The sequence below is a fragment of the Sminthopsis crassicaudata genome, chromosome 3 (genome assembly GCF_048593235.1).
Source record: "Sminthopsis crassicaudata isolate SCR6 chromosome 3, ASM4859323v1, whole genome shotgun sequence".
Classification (NCBI taxonomy): Eukaryota; Metazoa; Chordata; class Mammalia; order Dasyuromorphia; family Dasyuridae; genus Sminthopsis; species Sminthopsis crassicaudata.
Genome location: NC_133619.1, coordinates 469,158,881 through 469,172,616, shown reverse-complemented (window position 1 = coordinate 469,172,616; position 13,736 = coordinate 469,158,881). Strand labels below are relative to the sequence as shown.

The 13,736-nt window shown below is 34.9% G+C and overlaps 1 protein-coding gene across 2 annotated transcripts in view; it reads right to left on the bottom strand.

The window, feature by feature from the left end:
• SOHLH2 (spermatogenesis and oogenesis specific basic helix-loop-helix 2) overlaps positions 1-13,736 on the bottom strand; it is a 55,620-nt gene that overhangs the window by 37,835 nt on the left and 4,049 nt on the right. The window contains exons 1-2 of one of the 2 annotated variants that reach the window (XM_074303489.1): positions 12,146-12,414; positions 9,602-9,816 (exon numbers count right to left, since the gene is read on the bottom strand). In XM_074303489.1, coding sequence (XP_074159590.1) covers positions 9,602-9,666 — 65 coding nt within the window. In that variant the 5' untranslated portion in view covers positions 9,667-9,816; positions 12,146-12,414. Of the gene's footprint in view, positions 1-9,601; positions 9,817-12,145; positions 12,415-13,736 lie in introns of those variants that run through there. The other variant, XM_074303488.1, reaches the window with a different exon arrangement.

Sequence of the window (13,736 nt, the reverse complement as noted above, 5' to 3'; positions counted from 1 at the left end):
GGCGCTGCCCAATCTAAAATTAGGTTAATATGGTAAAACTTCATTGGTTTCCACTAATATATAAACTACGATAAAAATGATATAGATTAGGCTAAAGTTTACTCTTCTACTCTGAAAAAAAGAAAAAAATAACTAACACTATGGCGAATAAAATTTTGGGGGAAATATTTTAAAATACCACATTTAAAGAATAAATTATTTTAGGCAGTAAGAAATGCTAGTTGGAATACATACATAATTTATATGCTCATTACAAAACATTTTAATCTCTTCAATAAACAGTAGCTCTGTAACTCTGAGTAAAGCACTTAGTCTTAGTTTATTCATCTATAAGATTCTGCTGTATTCAACTAAATGCTCTCAAGTCCTTTCAGTTAGAAACATGATTCTATAATCAAAACTCCTTAAAATATACTTTCTGTCCTCCATGTGTTAGGTGCTTATTATACTTAATATACTTATGTATTTGAAAGTAATGAAGTGGGGCAGCTGGCACAATAGAGTACCAGGCCTGGAGACAGAAGATTGAATGGGAGATAGCGACTGGACAAGTCACTTAACCCTGTTTGCATCAGTTTCCTCATCTGCAAAATGACCCTAAATGGTATCACAGTCAGACACAATTGAAATGACTGTATAACAACAAAGTGACATCTTTTTTTTTTAATTCCATAATTTACAGTCTTTTCACAAATTTAAACTGAACTTTCTCCTAAATTCTGTAACATAATATTTAACCCACAGGGATCAACTCAAATTGGATCCTGCCTCACAAGAGGAAAACAGCCCTCATGATACAGTATGGTTAGATAGAGATATTAGGGAAGGTAAAGTAAAACAGTTATTCTGAGAGAGAGGCAGTGTGGCGTAGTGAATACAACACAGGTCCCAGCATCCAGAAGAATGGAGTGTGAATACTGCTACAGGTTACACACTTTTCTCAACTTCAGTTTCCTTATCAGAAAAGTGCGGGTGATAATAGCACTGATCTCACAGCGTTATTGCTAGGATTTTGCACATTTTAAAGTGGCCCAGAAATGTTAGTTATTGTTATTATAAAAAGAGGAAAAATGGGAGACTAACACTGTTCATTACGCCATCCCTCCTAAATATGCCTTTTCTCCTCTCTTGCCTTTCATGACACTGAATTCTGCTGGTTCTTCTACTTATTTGAATATTCCTTCAGTTTTCTTTGTTGACGTCTCATCAATTTTCCACTTCCCCCTAAAGAGTCTCCTGGGCCCTCTTGTTTTTTCTTTCTACACACTATCATTTTTCTTATCTATTTCTGATGAGGCAGTAATCTTCTCTACAAGAGGAAAAATCTCAACTATCTAGCTCTAATTTCTTAGCAGATACTTGCTGATCAATACTATGTAGACTTAATGATCTCCCCAAGTTCATTATTGTTGAGGCTTTTCCAGTTGAGAGAGAACTTAAAGGTGAAAATTTTAAGTATTGGCCTGATGATTAGATTTGTAACTTCTGTTATTTTTCTTTGATATGTAGCAAAGATCTAAGCTTATCAAGGGAAGGGACTTTCTATTTGCCATTGTGCTTGTCCTCAACTCTAAGCCCAGTTCATGGTCTTGACCAGCCAAGCTAAGTTTGGAAAGGCTTATCAATAGAAAGCTGGTCTTTATGTGAAGAGTTTCTTTACTATAGCAACTCTAAAATAACATTTATTGTATTAATATATGAACTGAAATAACCTGTTGTACTGATAAAATCATATGTCCACTAAAATAAAGAGCTGTCATCTGCATCGATGGAGGGAATTTCCAAATGGATGAGATAAAAAAATCCTTGAAGTATTCAAGGATTCGGTTCCCCTATGAAGTTTGTTTGAAACGTGAATTTATTCACAATGTGACAGACAAATTAGGGAATCATTTGAATATAATGCAAGTTTATTAGTGCATGATTTCCTCAGCAAGAAACAGAATACCCTACCCAGCTGAATCAAGCATAAAATACATCCACCTCAAACATTTCCATCTTCCTCAGTTTACTGCATGTATCATCTTGAAGGGTTGGAGGAGTACTTGATAATACTTCACAAACTATAACTCTTTGAATGCCCATTTCCACAAGCAAATTTCCTATCTTTTGCAAGGTAAAGTGATATTTTTATTTTATATTTTTGGTGCAGGAAGATATATTTTAATTATTTTATAGTAATATTTTATGAATGGATCTGCCACATATAGCATAACTGACAGTACAGGACATAGTAATAGAGTTACCATGGTGAGGAAAGAAAAGAACCTAACGCATTTGCTATATTCTTATTTGCATTATAATAATTATGTTAAAGTTCTTGCTTTATCTTCCCAAGCACAATAAAACCTCTCTGAGGAATGGGACCCAACTCATTCATCTTAATTTCCTTGGCTAAGAATAATATCTTACACATATAAGAGGTGCTTAGCACATGTTTTTGAATGAAAAGATTAATAATTAGTAGCAAAATAGAAGCAATTGTGAAGAGAGATGACTGGGAGGGGATTATGGTGGGACATTTGGTCCAACTTTTGAAATATTTTTTTTTTAGTTCACAAAAATAATGTTAGGAAATTTTCTCACTCAGAAATATTTACACATGAAATTTCAGTTTCCTTACTTCAAAATATCATTAAGTATTTTTTCAAAAAATTAAATGACAAAAGTTGCTTACAGCACATACTAAAATGTTACAGATTTATGAATGTGGATTTTTATGTGCTAGTTTCAAATGATGAGCTTTAAAGCAGAGTCAATTCTTTCATCTCTGGGGCATTAAAACAGAATCAACTGCCAACCAAGACAGCTTCCCTCCTATAGATCAGAGATTATATATTTGTATATAGCCATATTCAATAATCAGTAGAATTCCCAGAATCCATCAGTCTGCTCATAACCTCAGCTGATCAGTAATATTCTCTCCCAATCAATAAATTAAATTATGCACCAGGATTGTTAGTTTCTAGGAGCATAAAGCTAAAACCCAATTCCCATATACTTCTTATTGCTTAAAGGACCTGATTCTTTTGTTTTTGTCAAATAATGTGTTTATTACTTTTCTTCTTCGACAAAGATCCTTAAATCAGAAAGCCTAAGTGTACATTAAAAAACCAAAGAACTGCGTGGAACAGTGGAAAGAATTTGGAATCCAAGAATCTGGGTTCAAATCCTGACTGCCAATCATGAATCATTAAGCCAAATCATTTAACTTGTCCAGACCTGTTTTTTAATCTAATAAATGAAAGAACCCAGGGAGAGGATCTCAGAGGTTTCTTTTGGGTAAAAGTATATAATGCTATTAGCTAGGAACCTATAATTTATATTCTAAAAGCTGCTAGTTTCCTTGAAAGTGAGAGCATATGTATTAAGTTTAATTCAAGATGGTTTAAACATAAATACTTTAACAGACAAAAAATATTTGTTAATGTGAAAAGTTAGATATTCACCTTTTTAAATACAGAATGTATATCCCAATCATCATTCACTGTGGCTGTATACCTTCTCAGAACTCCCTGGAGCTGACTTTTGTCCCTAAAGTAGTTTTCTATCAGTTTCCTTGAATCACTAAGGAAGACTTTATTACTTTAAGATCAACATTTTTTAAAAAGTGGGGATTTTAAGCGCCCAACTTGGATAATTAATTGTATACTGGACTGTCTGGACTGACCAAGAGAATCACATTTGATAGTGTGTGATTTCTAAGTTTATAACTGAAAAAAGATTTTATAGCTCTTGATTATGGTACATCACCTTTCATGGTGATTAAAAGGACTTTATGGGATGTAAGTTTGTATTCGGAATTAACTTGAACTTTTTGGATTTAACTATCTTGAACCGCTTAAATGAAAAACTCATTGCTTCCTAAGAAGTCTGTGTGGGAAGAGAACTGAAGGCTTGAGAAATTATTATGTTATCTTTTGCTGAGCATACCTGGGGTTTTAAGACATGAAATTTTGTGATGTCTGACAAATCAATTCTTTTCTCCAGAACATGTAAAATGAGAGAATGGACAAGATGATACCTTTCCACTTTTCCCTTCAAACTCTAATTTCTATTTATAATATAATGCAGGTAAAAGTCTAGAGAAGTTAAAAGTAGATATCTAAAATGTAAATTGAACTTCTGAGGTAAGCAGTAGCAAGATGACACGGTGGCTAGAGCAATGGACTTGGATTAAGGAATCCTAGATCCTGCTTCACATATTTATTAGCTGTGTGGTTCTGGGCAAGTCATTAAGTTTTTCAGTTGTAAAAATGAAGATAATAATATCTACTTCCATATTTGTAAAATGCTTTGCTAAGTTTTATAGTATTCCATCAACTTACAGAACTAACTACAACAATCTGATTATCTACTTCAGAGTTTGAAATTCTTTCCTTTCTACTTTTCTATCATCATTAGTAAATAATATCTCTTTGAAAAAGGAAAAAATTAACACAGGAACACATTGGAAATGATTAAAATGACCATATGTAAACATTTGCTATTAAAAGCATCTACATACTTTTCATATCTTCATACCTTTCAATACCTTTTTGGTTTGTTTTTTTTGCCGAGGCAATTGGGGTTAAGTGACTTGCCCAGGGTCTCACAGTATTAAATATAACTTTTTAAATTATTTTTATTATCAATGTTGTTTAGTTTTGTTACTTCTTATTCTTTTAATTGGTATGTGATTATAAATCATGTACTCAGATTTTCTACAAACCATATTTAAGGAGGCAGAAAAGTGTACTCTATATGTTAAAACATAATTAATTTGAAGAAAGATACAAAAGGATACATAAATTCAAAATAGGGGCGGAAGCAAGTAAATCACCTACGAATTTGAAGGGATTAAAAGACAGGCTGTACATATAAAATCTGAATTTCTATTAGGAATATGTGATCACTCCATCACAGAATTTATGATAAAGAAGAGGAAAGGTAGGCATTTCCCAAAGAAAATATATACTAAATATATTTGAGAAATATATGAGGAAATATATATGTTAAACAACACAGAAAAATAAGTAGAATCAAACAGGTTAGTGTTTAGCAGGAAATCAGCAAAAATCAAACAGCCTCTGATAAAGTAAAATGAGAAAAGTTAGTGAATGAAACCAGTGTAGAGGTATGGAGGAAAAAAACTTGTAATGACATCAGAAACCAGGCCATATCATTGATGATATTAAAGTGTGGTAAAGTCCCATTTATGTATATATGTATGTATACATATACATATATATGTGCACTAACAAATAACTATAAAAATCTGTAAAGGCTTTATTTTAACAAAAAGGAAAAAGTAACGAGCTAAAACTTGAAGGGAAATGGTTTCTGATAAGTAGGGGAGGAGAGCCTTCAGGAATGGCTGGCAGCTTGTACAAATCATTGCAGCATAAGATTTTAAGTGTTATGTATAAAGATCATAGATTAAGAAATGAAAAGGGACTTACAGATAATATACTCCAATTTCCTCATTTTACAGATGAGGAAACTAAGTCCCAGGCAGGTTAAGTGATCGATCACTCAAACTCAGCTTCTTGGAAGCCAAATCCAGTTCTCATTCCACTGTACTATGGTGCTAATAGACAAAATTGCTTACACTATAGATTTTAAGATGTAGAATGATGAGAAATAAGTTTTGGAAAGCAGGGTATTAAATACCAAACAAGTAGTTTGAACACATCTGCTATAACATTTGGACTGGTCTGTGGGTTAGCTTTGATAAACTATTCTTTTGTTTCTTTGGAAAAAAAAGGATGGTAGCATGATATATTTAGAAATTAAGGTAGTATGAAAGACAAAGAATTTTAAAATTTTAAAAATTGAGAGTTTATTTTTTTTTCTAATGACAATAGCTTCCCCTGAAAGTAGAAACATAATCGCATGGTCTTCTGAAATGTTTATGTTAGATGTGTGGAAAATGGATTATAAAAAAGGGACTAGAGATAAGAAGACCAAAGAGATTATTGCAATATTCTGGCAAGTGGTGATGAGGATCTGAACTGGGGGGGATGGGGAGGAGAAAGTGTCTGAGAAGAAAGGACAGCTGTAAGAGATGTTTTGAGATATCACCAAGACTTGGGAACCTACTGGAGACTCAGGGGAAGAAGGTGGTAGGATAACTACAGGACTGAGAATCTGGAAGAAAGGAAAGAGACAAACATTATAAATTTCCTACTCCATTCCAGATGTTGTATTAATTGTTTAAAAATATTATCTCATTTGATCCTTATGATGACCTTTGGAGGGGGATGTTATTTTTAACTTCAATTTACAACTGAGAAAACTGAGGCAGACAGAAGTTAAATGACTTGTGCAGGGTCATATAATAAGTGAGAATCTGAAACAGAATTTGAACTCAGACCTTCTTGACTCTAGGCTCAGTGCTCTCTGTCTTCTGCATCATCCAGCTGCCCCTAACTTAGGTGACTGCAAAGATGGCATTAAATACTCCCTGGAGCATCTGCTCAGTGCCAGGGACTACATTAGGTGCTAAGGGTCCTGAAGCAAAAATGGAAGAGTCCCTGTCCTCAAGGAGCTTGCATTCTAAAGAGACAGACCTACACACACACACATACACACACATATATGTGTGTGTATGTATATAGACAGATAGATAGGAATGTGTATGTATACAGACAGATAGATAGGGATGCTTTGGTAGGAAGTGATTTCCTCTCATTAGGGAGACTGTGTGCAGGTAGTCTAGAAGAGATTCTTGACCAGTGGAAATGGTTCTCTGAGATTATTTCCAATATGGATTCTATGAAACTCAGAATTCCTGGCAGCCAAGTAGACCAAGAAATCCAGTTCCAGTGATCTTGTCTCTATAGCTCTTCATCAAAATCAATTTCCTATTCCCTTAGTTTCCTTTTAAGAAAAAGTTTTATATTCACCCATAAGTTATTTTCTTTAGGTGACCTTCCTATCTATCCCTTTGATTCTTCTTTAAGAAGGAAACTTAATCTTGTTTATATTCATGGTCTACGTGGAAAGCAAGGGTAAAATGATTCTCAAAACACAATCTCTAGGGTTATTAAAAGCCTAAAAATTAATAATTGCTGAAGAGGCCATCATTTGAAGAGTCATACAGTGATTGACATTTAGGGCTAAGAGGGACAATAAAATTCACTTGATCCCAAATTCTCATTTTTATTTCCAACTCTAAAAGCTTCTATTATTCTACGACTATTATGACAAAAACTTTTTTCTTTACAAAGTTTACAATACAGTACTAAATGAATAAATATTCCTTTTCCTTTTAAGGATAATAGCTTTAAAAAGTGAGTTTAAAAATATTATATGGTCAACATTTAAGACTAAGAGGAACAATAAAGTTCACTTTGACCCAAATTCTCATTTTTATTTCCAACTCTAAAAACTTCTATTATTCTCTATTATGACAAAAAATATTCTTTCTTTACAAAGTATACAATGAAGTACTAAATGAATGAATCTTCCTTTTCCTTTTATGAGTAGTAGTTTTTTAAAAAAGAGTAAAGAAACCCCACATTTTATATGGTAACAAGTCTTAAATCTGTCAGCTTGGAACCTATTGGCATAAAATTGTAAGAATTTAAATTATCAGCATACCTACATCATAACCTTGCAAACTATATAAACTGGTTCAAATTAATTGAATGTTCTTGTATCTCTGAGCTTTTTCTTAATTGATTCCCTAGGCAAGAAAAGCCCTACTGGAGATGAAGTTTTCTAACTCTTTGATAAGAATGTCAAGTGACTTAGCAGTGGTTTGATGCGGTTTGGGGCTATGCTGCTGACCTTCTGAACTTTCTTTACCCCACCCCATTCTGGAAGTTCAATATACCCCCCAGATTTTACCCACTGGACAGCCCTCTGGCTCTGTCTGACTCTTGATCCAGCTCCTATCCTTTGAGTCACCAAGCTAATCTGATGAGATTATAGAGTGTGAACCTTTAGGTCTGGTTTTTTTTTCCTTTGCTAAGGAGATACAGGGGATTTTAGAATGATTTTCAGAGACTAGTCCTCCCTTAAATATGATTAATTGCTGAGAAGCTGGGGAGACGGAACCTTCTCCCTGATGGGCTGGTTCCTCCCACAACCAAGCCATGTCTTCACTCCCCCTGCTGACTTACTGGACTTTCTCTATGCCCTTATATACTTTTCAGTTCAGTTTTCTGGATATGCTTCCCTGTTAGAATGTAAGCTCTTTAATAGCAAGAATGCTTTCTCTCTGCTTGTATTTGTATTCTCAGCATGGTGCCTGGCACATAAAATGCTTGTTGATAATTTAGCTTAACTGACTTTGGACGATGTCTAAATAAGTACCATTAGAAAGGCTTCCCAGTCAAAATTCATCACAATTAAAGATCCCTACATCTTGGGTATCAGAAAACATCTTTGATACTCTTAATATTTTCCCCAAAAACTTTTCTTGCTTCATTCAGAAAGCAGTTTAGGTTGCTATGACAACAAAAGGAAAGGTAGGAGGAAAAGATCTATCTTTTTTGCTGCTCCTAAAGAGATCTTACCCAAAAGGCAAGAGAGTTCTATAATTAGGTAGGATTGTATCACTTCCATCTTTTTAAATGATCGTTGGAAATATCACATTATAAATTTCTTTCCAAAAGAGATAAGGGTTTCTATGACCTTCCAAGGTGGCCATGCTTTATTCTAGACTATCATTGGGAAATCTAAAAGGAATCCCCAGGATACTGCTGTGATAAAAGGTTAAGTGGCCTAGTGTAGGGGCAGCAGCCAACTTTATATTTCTCTTGCAGTATAAATCCCTAGGATATCACCACACGGATCCTCTTACTTATGTCCAGGAGGCCTTAGCCTAGCCAGTTCAACCTGGGGCCCTCAATTTGTGTATGTATTTTGTGAGAAGAGTGCAATACTTGTTTAGGTTGGCTTCATAGAAGCTCCCTGGAAGTTTCAAGGTACCACGAGTTTCAAGGTACCACAGACATGTCTCAATTTAGTCCAGATCTCCTGAAGGGAGGCTATAGGAAATAGCCTTAGGGCAGGTAATCCTTTCTATCCTTGGGTTTTAAAGCTCCCAGAGCTTTAAGATGGAACAAGAATATTGAGATTGCTCTAAATAATATCAACAATAACTACCATTTGGAATTTATATAGTGCTTTAATCCCTGCTTTCCTCCCAGAACTTCTCCAAATAAAAAGAACACATTAATAGGATATCAACCTTCTTTTCTCCCTTCCAAAAAAGGCAAGTTCGCTTTACAGCCAACATGACCTACAAACATCGGCCTACAGACAGATTCCGTATACTGGGCTATTGGAAACACACCTGTTATAATCAAGGGGTAATGACAACTAAATAACTCAATGCTAAATGTGCCCAAGGACATTAAGTTTTAATATATGAATAATAATAATAAAGGTACATTTTATCTCATTTTATTTATTATTCTGTTTTTAATTTATAAATGCTGCCCTGGAATAGCTACTGGATTTAAAGAAGTACTAGCTGTAAACAACTAATTTTCCCACCTAATTATGTTTTACTTTTTAAAGTAGAATAGAAAACATATAATAGCACAGGAAACATGTTTTTTATCAAAGAATATCCTGTTATACTTTTACTCATCTTTTAAAAATTTACCTAATTAATTTGATAGCTTCTAGTTCCTCTGTAGTTGGCAATGAATTCATCTTCAGGAAAATCATGTTGAATGTGAAATCATCCAAAAAGACCGCAGCACTCTTCACATCACTAATGGTGATTGTGATTTCAGCTGTATTTGAAAATAATCTCTGTATAATTTCAGCCAGGTTCCCAACAGCAACATCTCCAACTAATAAGAGGTCAATTTCTGCCTATAGGAGATGGGGGGTGGGATGGGGGAAAGTACAACCATCAGACAATTAGTATGAAGTCTGAGAAAAGATTTATAGCTGTCAAAGAAAAATAAATGATACAAATAACCAGACTTCATTAAATTAGCATAGTTTGTATTATTTCTGATAATTTCCCCAGCAAAGACTGGGTAGTTGTTTTGCAATAGTCTACTTTTCATATTATCACTATGTTGGGAAGGATCGAGGTGCTTATTTATCCATCCCTTATCATGGTTGGCCAATCTGTTAGAAACTGTATGCTGTGTCAATCCACCAGACAGGCTAGTCCATGGATCCTCAGAAGATTCTTTGACAGAAAGGGGAAGGGAAGTTATACATACCTAGCCTCCCCCCAGAGACACACTTCAAGCTATGAAGGAGGTTGTAACCCAAGGACAGTTAGGTGGCCCAGTGGATAAAATCCTGAGCTTGGAACCAGAAAGACTCATCTTCATAAGTTTAAATCTGGCTTTAGCTACTTAGTAGCTACATGACCCTGGGAAAGTCAATTAAATTCAGTTTTCTCATCTATAAAAAGGAAATGGCAAACCATTCTAGTATCTTTGCAAAAAAAATAGGGTCATGAAGAGCTGGATACAACTGAACAACAAACCATAACCTCAAATTTTGTTTTCTCCAGGCTAAACATCCCCAGTTTCTTCAAATAGTTCTGAGACTAAATATACTTGAGATCTTTCACATTCTAGTCAGTTTTCTGGGATGTTGTCCAGCCCATCAATATTCTTCCTAAATGTGGCACCTAAAACAAGAAAATCTACATAGAGTTTACCTAGGGCAGAAAGCAGCAGGATAATTATATACTATTCAAGATCTCAAGTCTGGTTAAATTTGGAGGAGTAAACTAGGGGGAAAGGAGGCTATAGATGATACCATAAATAGGAATAAGGAAAAATATACTAAGAATATACATTCATAACAATTCTCTACTCCTTGAGAATACTGCAATTAACGTAGATTCCCATTTAGAGATGAAGATCAAAGTTCAAATACTGCCACTGATGCTCACAGTCATGCAAGCTTAGGCAAAAAGGTTCAGATCACTTCACAATACCGACTTCAGTTATCTATAAAATGAGGGAGCTGGAGTAGTTGGCTTCTGAAGTCCATTCCAACTCTAGATCTAGATCTAAGCAGGGGTGAGTTTGTCCAGTTTAACAACAATCAAACAATCACCACAAAAAAAAAAAAACCCAAGTCAAATCTCCCATGCTGATGGATAGTAGAATCAGAATAGTGTACTTTTAACTGAGTAAGATGGGGAGATCAAGTTTTAGAAACAATCTCCATTCCAAATAACAAAACAAAGTAGAAAGAACCTAGCCCAATGCCTACTTGTAAAATGTGCTTCTGAAATATTTATTGAATGAAAATGAAAGTATAGTGTAATGGGGCTTTTCACATGCCCAGATTGCCTAAGATGAAGGCATATGGGAGACAGCAGGAATCTGTTCCTGGGAAGAGACATTTGTGTTACCCTTCAATACAGGTGGAAATAGTCTCTTTTCTTCGGCTGCATCATTGTACAAACCATAATAAAAACAGCCCATCACTTGGGGAATGAACAAGTTGTGGTATACTACCATGAAATATAAGAAATAATGAGCTCGAATGATCTTAGAAAAACAGACTTGCACAAAATGATGAACAAAATGAGTAGAACCAAAAGAATGTTGCATATAATAACAGCAATATTGCTTTAAGAACAAGATGGAGTGAATAGGTTATTTTAAATATTAAAAATACTCAAATTAACTACAAAAGATGCTATATGCACCCAGGGAAAAAATTGACAAAATTGAAGTTATATTTATAATGATTTTACATACATATATATGTGTGTATATGTACTTGTCATTATATACAATATATAAATAAATGCATTTTATATATATATACACACAAATACACTATAGGTATGTCTATATAGACATAAGTATATGTGTGTATATACACCTATAAACACAAACATATACATATTTACATCTACTAGTAGCCATGAGGGGAGAGAGAATGGGAGAAAAAAAAAGAAATTAACATGATAATTTTTATTATATATTTAAAAGTAATGGTAAGTTGAACATAATAGATTTGCAGTTTCACATGCAATCATCTATTTTATTATATTGTGTTATGGAAATAATTATTTTATTCTATAAATGAAAATTAAGTAAAAATTTAAAAACCATACCAGATTATAACACTTCCCAGCAGTATTCAAAAAAGGTAAAGGTTATTTTCACACAAACTACAGACACTAACATTGAGTTAAATGGTGGTAAAAGATTACCTTCTCCCCAGGCCTTTTAAATGTAGCAGAAGAACCAAATTTGGGATTTTAGTCTGTTTCACTTGTCTTTTTCAATTCTAGATGCAGATTCCCCAGGGAGTTCTCTCGAACCATGGCATCCTTGGAAAGCAGGATTATGGCTGTGTTGCTGCTTTGGAAGCCTAGGTGCTAGGATAGAAGCCCAGGAGAACTTTGGACTTATAACTTGGTAGGACCATGTTCTAAGGAACTGAGTTAAACTATGAAGTAACTATTCCTTCTTCTTCCCCATTTTCCCTAGAGTGTGAAGTGATAATAGGAAAAGATTATGTCTCTCAGGTGTTGAAGTGTTCTTGCTGTACTCTTGAAATAACTTTTCCTTTGTAAAAGCTGATGTATCAAGTGGTTAAGTGGAACTGGTTTCAGGAGATTCCCATAACTGAATAAGCACAACTGGGAGGGGCTTGAGATTGGCAGAGTTTAGGTTCTTCCAAACCCCCTTAATGGTCCAGGAAAACTCTGGGGGAGAGAAGAAATATAACACACCTGGTCTTTAAGCAATGCTACATTAGTAACTTTGGAGAATAAGAGCCAAATTGCTTAATGGTGCAGTCAAATAAAAGTGAATGAATGAATGAATGAATAGGATTCTGGGAAGCTGATGGAGTAGGTCAGCTTCAAGCTCTCCCTACAAACAGAAAAAAAATTTGTGTCTCAGGGTAAATACAGACTGATGAAAAACAGATTTGGGGCAGAATTAGGGCCTTCCAGGAACAACCCAAGAAGATTTAAAGAAAGAACGCAGGTGGAGGATTAACCAACACCTCTAAACTCCACAGAAATGGCTAATGGGATCCTTGAGGTGAGCTGAGTTTGGCTGAAGCCTCAACAGGAACCTTAGGAACTTTCATCCCAGGGCAGACCTTGAATGGAGTCCAGAGTCTAATTCTGGGAAGTCTGAGGGAACCTCTGCTGATTGAGAACACCAGGCCCAGCTGAGCTGCAGAGAGGGGGCCCTGGGTGAAGAGGAGCCAGTACAGCCAGTGAGGGCAGAGACAGAGGGAAGGAAAGGATGCTGCTGGCTATAGGCACTCTCAGAGGTGAGAGCTGAAGTGAAGCTAGAGGCACTACCCTCACACCACACAATTAGAGCTGTTTACACTAATACTGTATCATTAAAAAAAGGAACATGCTAACAGAATGGGTTCGGCCACTCTCCAGGGTGATTTCATTGGAATTTTTAAAAATGAATTGAAAATTCAAGTTTTAAGATTTTTTGGCTCTTGGCTTTTAACAACAGGTAATTCACCTGTTTGTAATAAAGCAAAGAACCCAACCACAAAAACTTACTATGGGAATAGGGGAAATTGGGTTCATCTTCAGAAGACACTGAAGTAAAAAAAAAGTTTCCTCTACCCCACAAATAAATGAATAGAGGATCTTAAGAAATGAAGAAAATTTTAAGGTAAAAACCAGTTACCAAGAATCACCATAGGAGCTTTTCCCCCTCCTTTTACTTTACTTTACTTTATTATTACTATAAAGACAGGATTTACACAATTTATTTCACCTGTCTCTTCAAAAGAAACCACAGCAGATTGGGCAAGGAAGA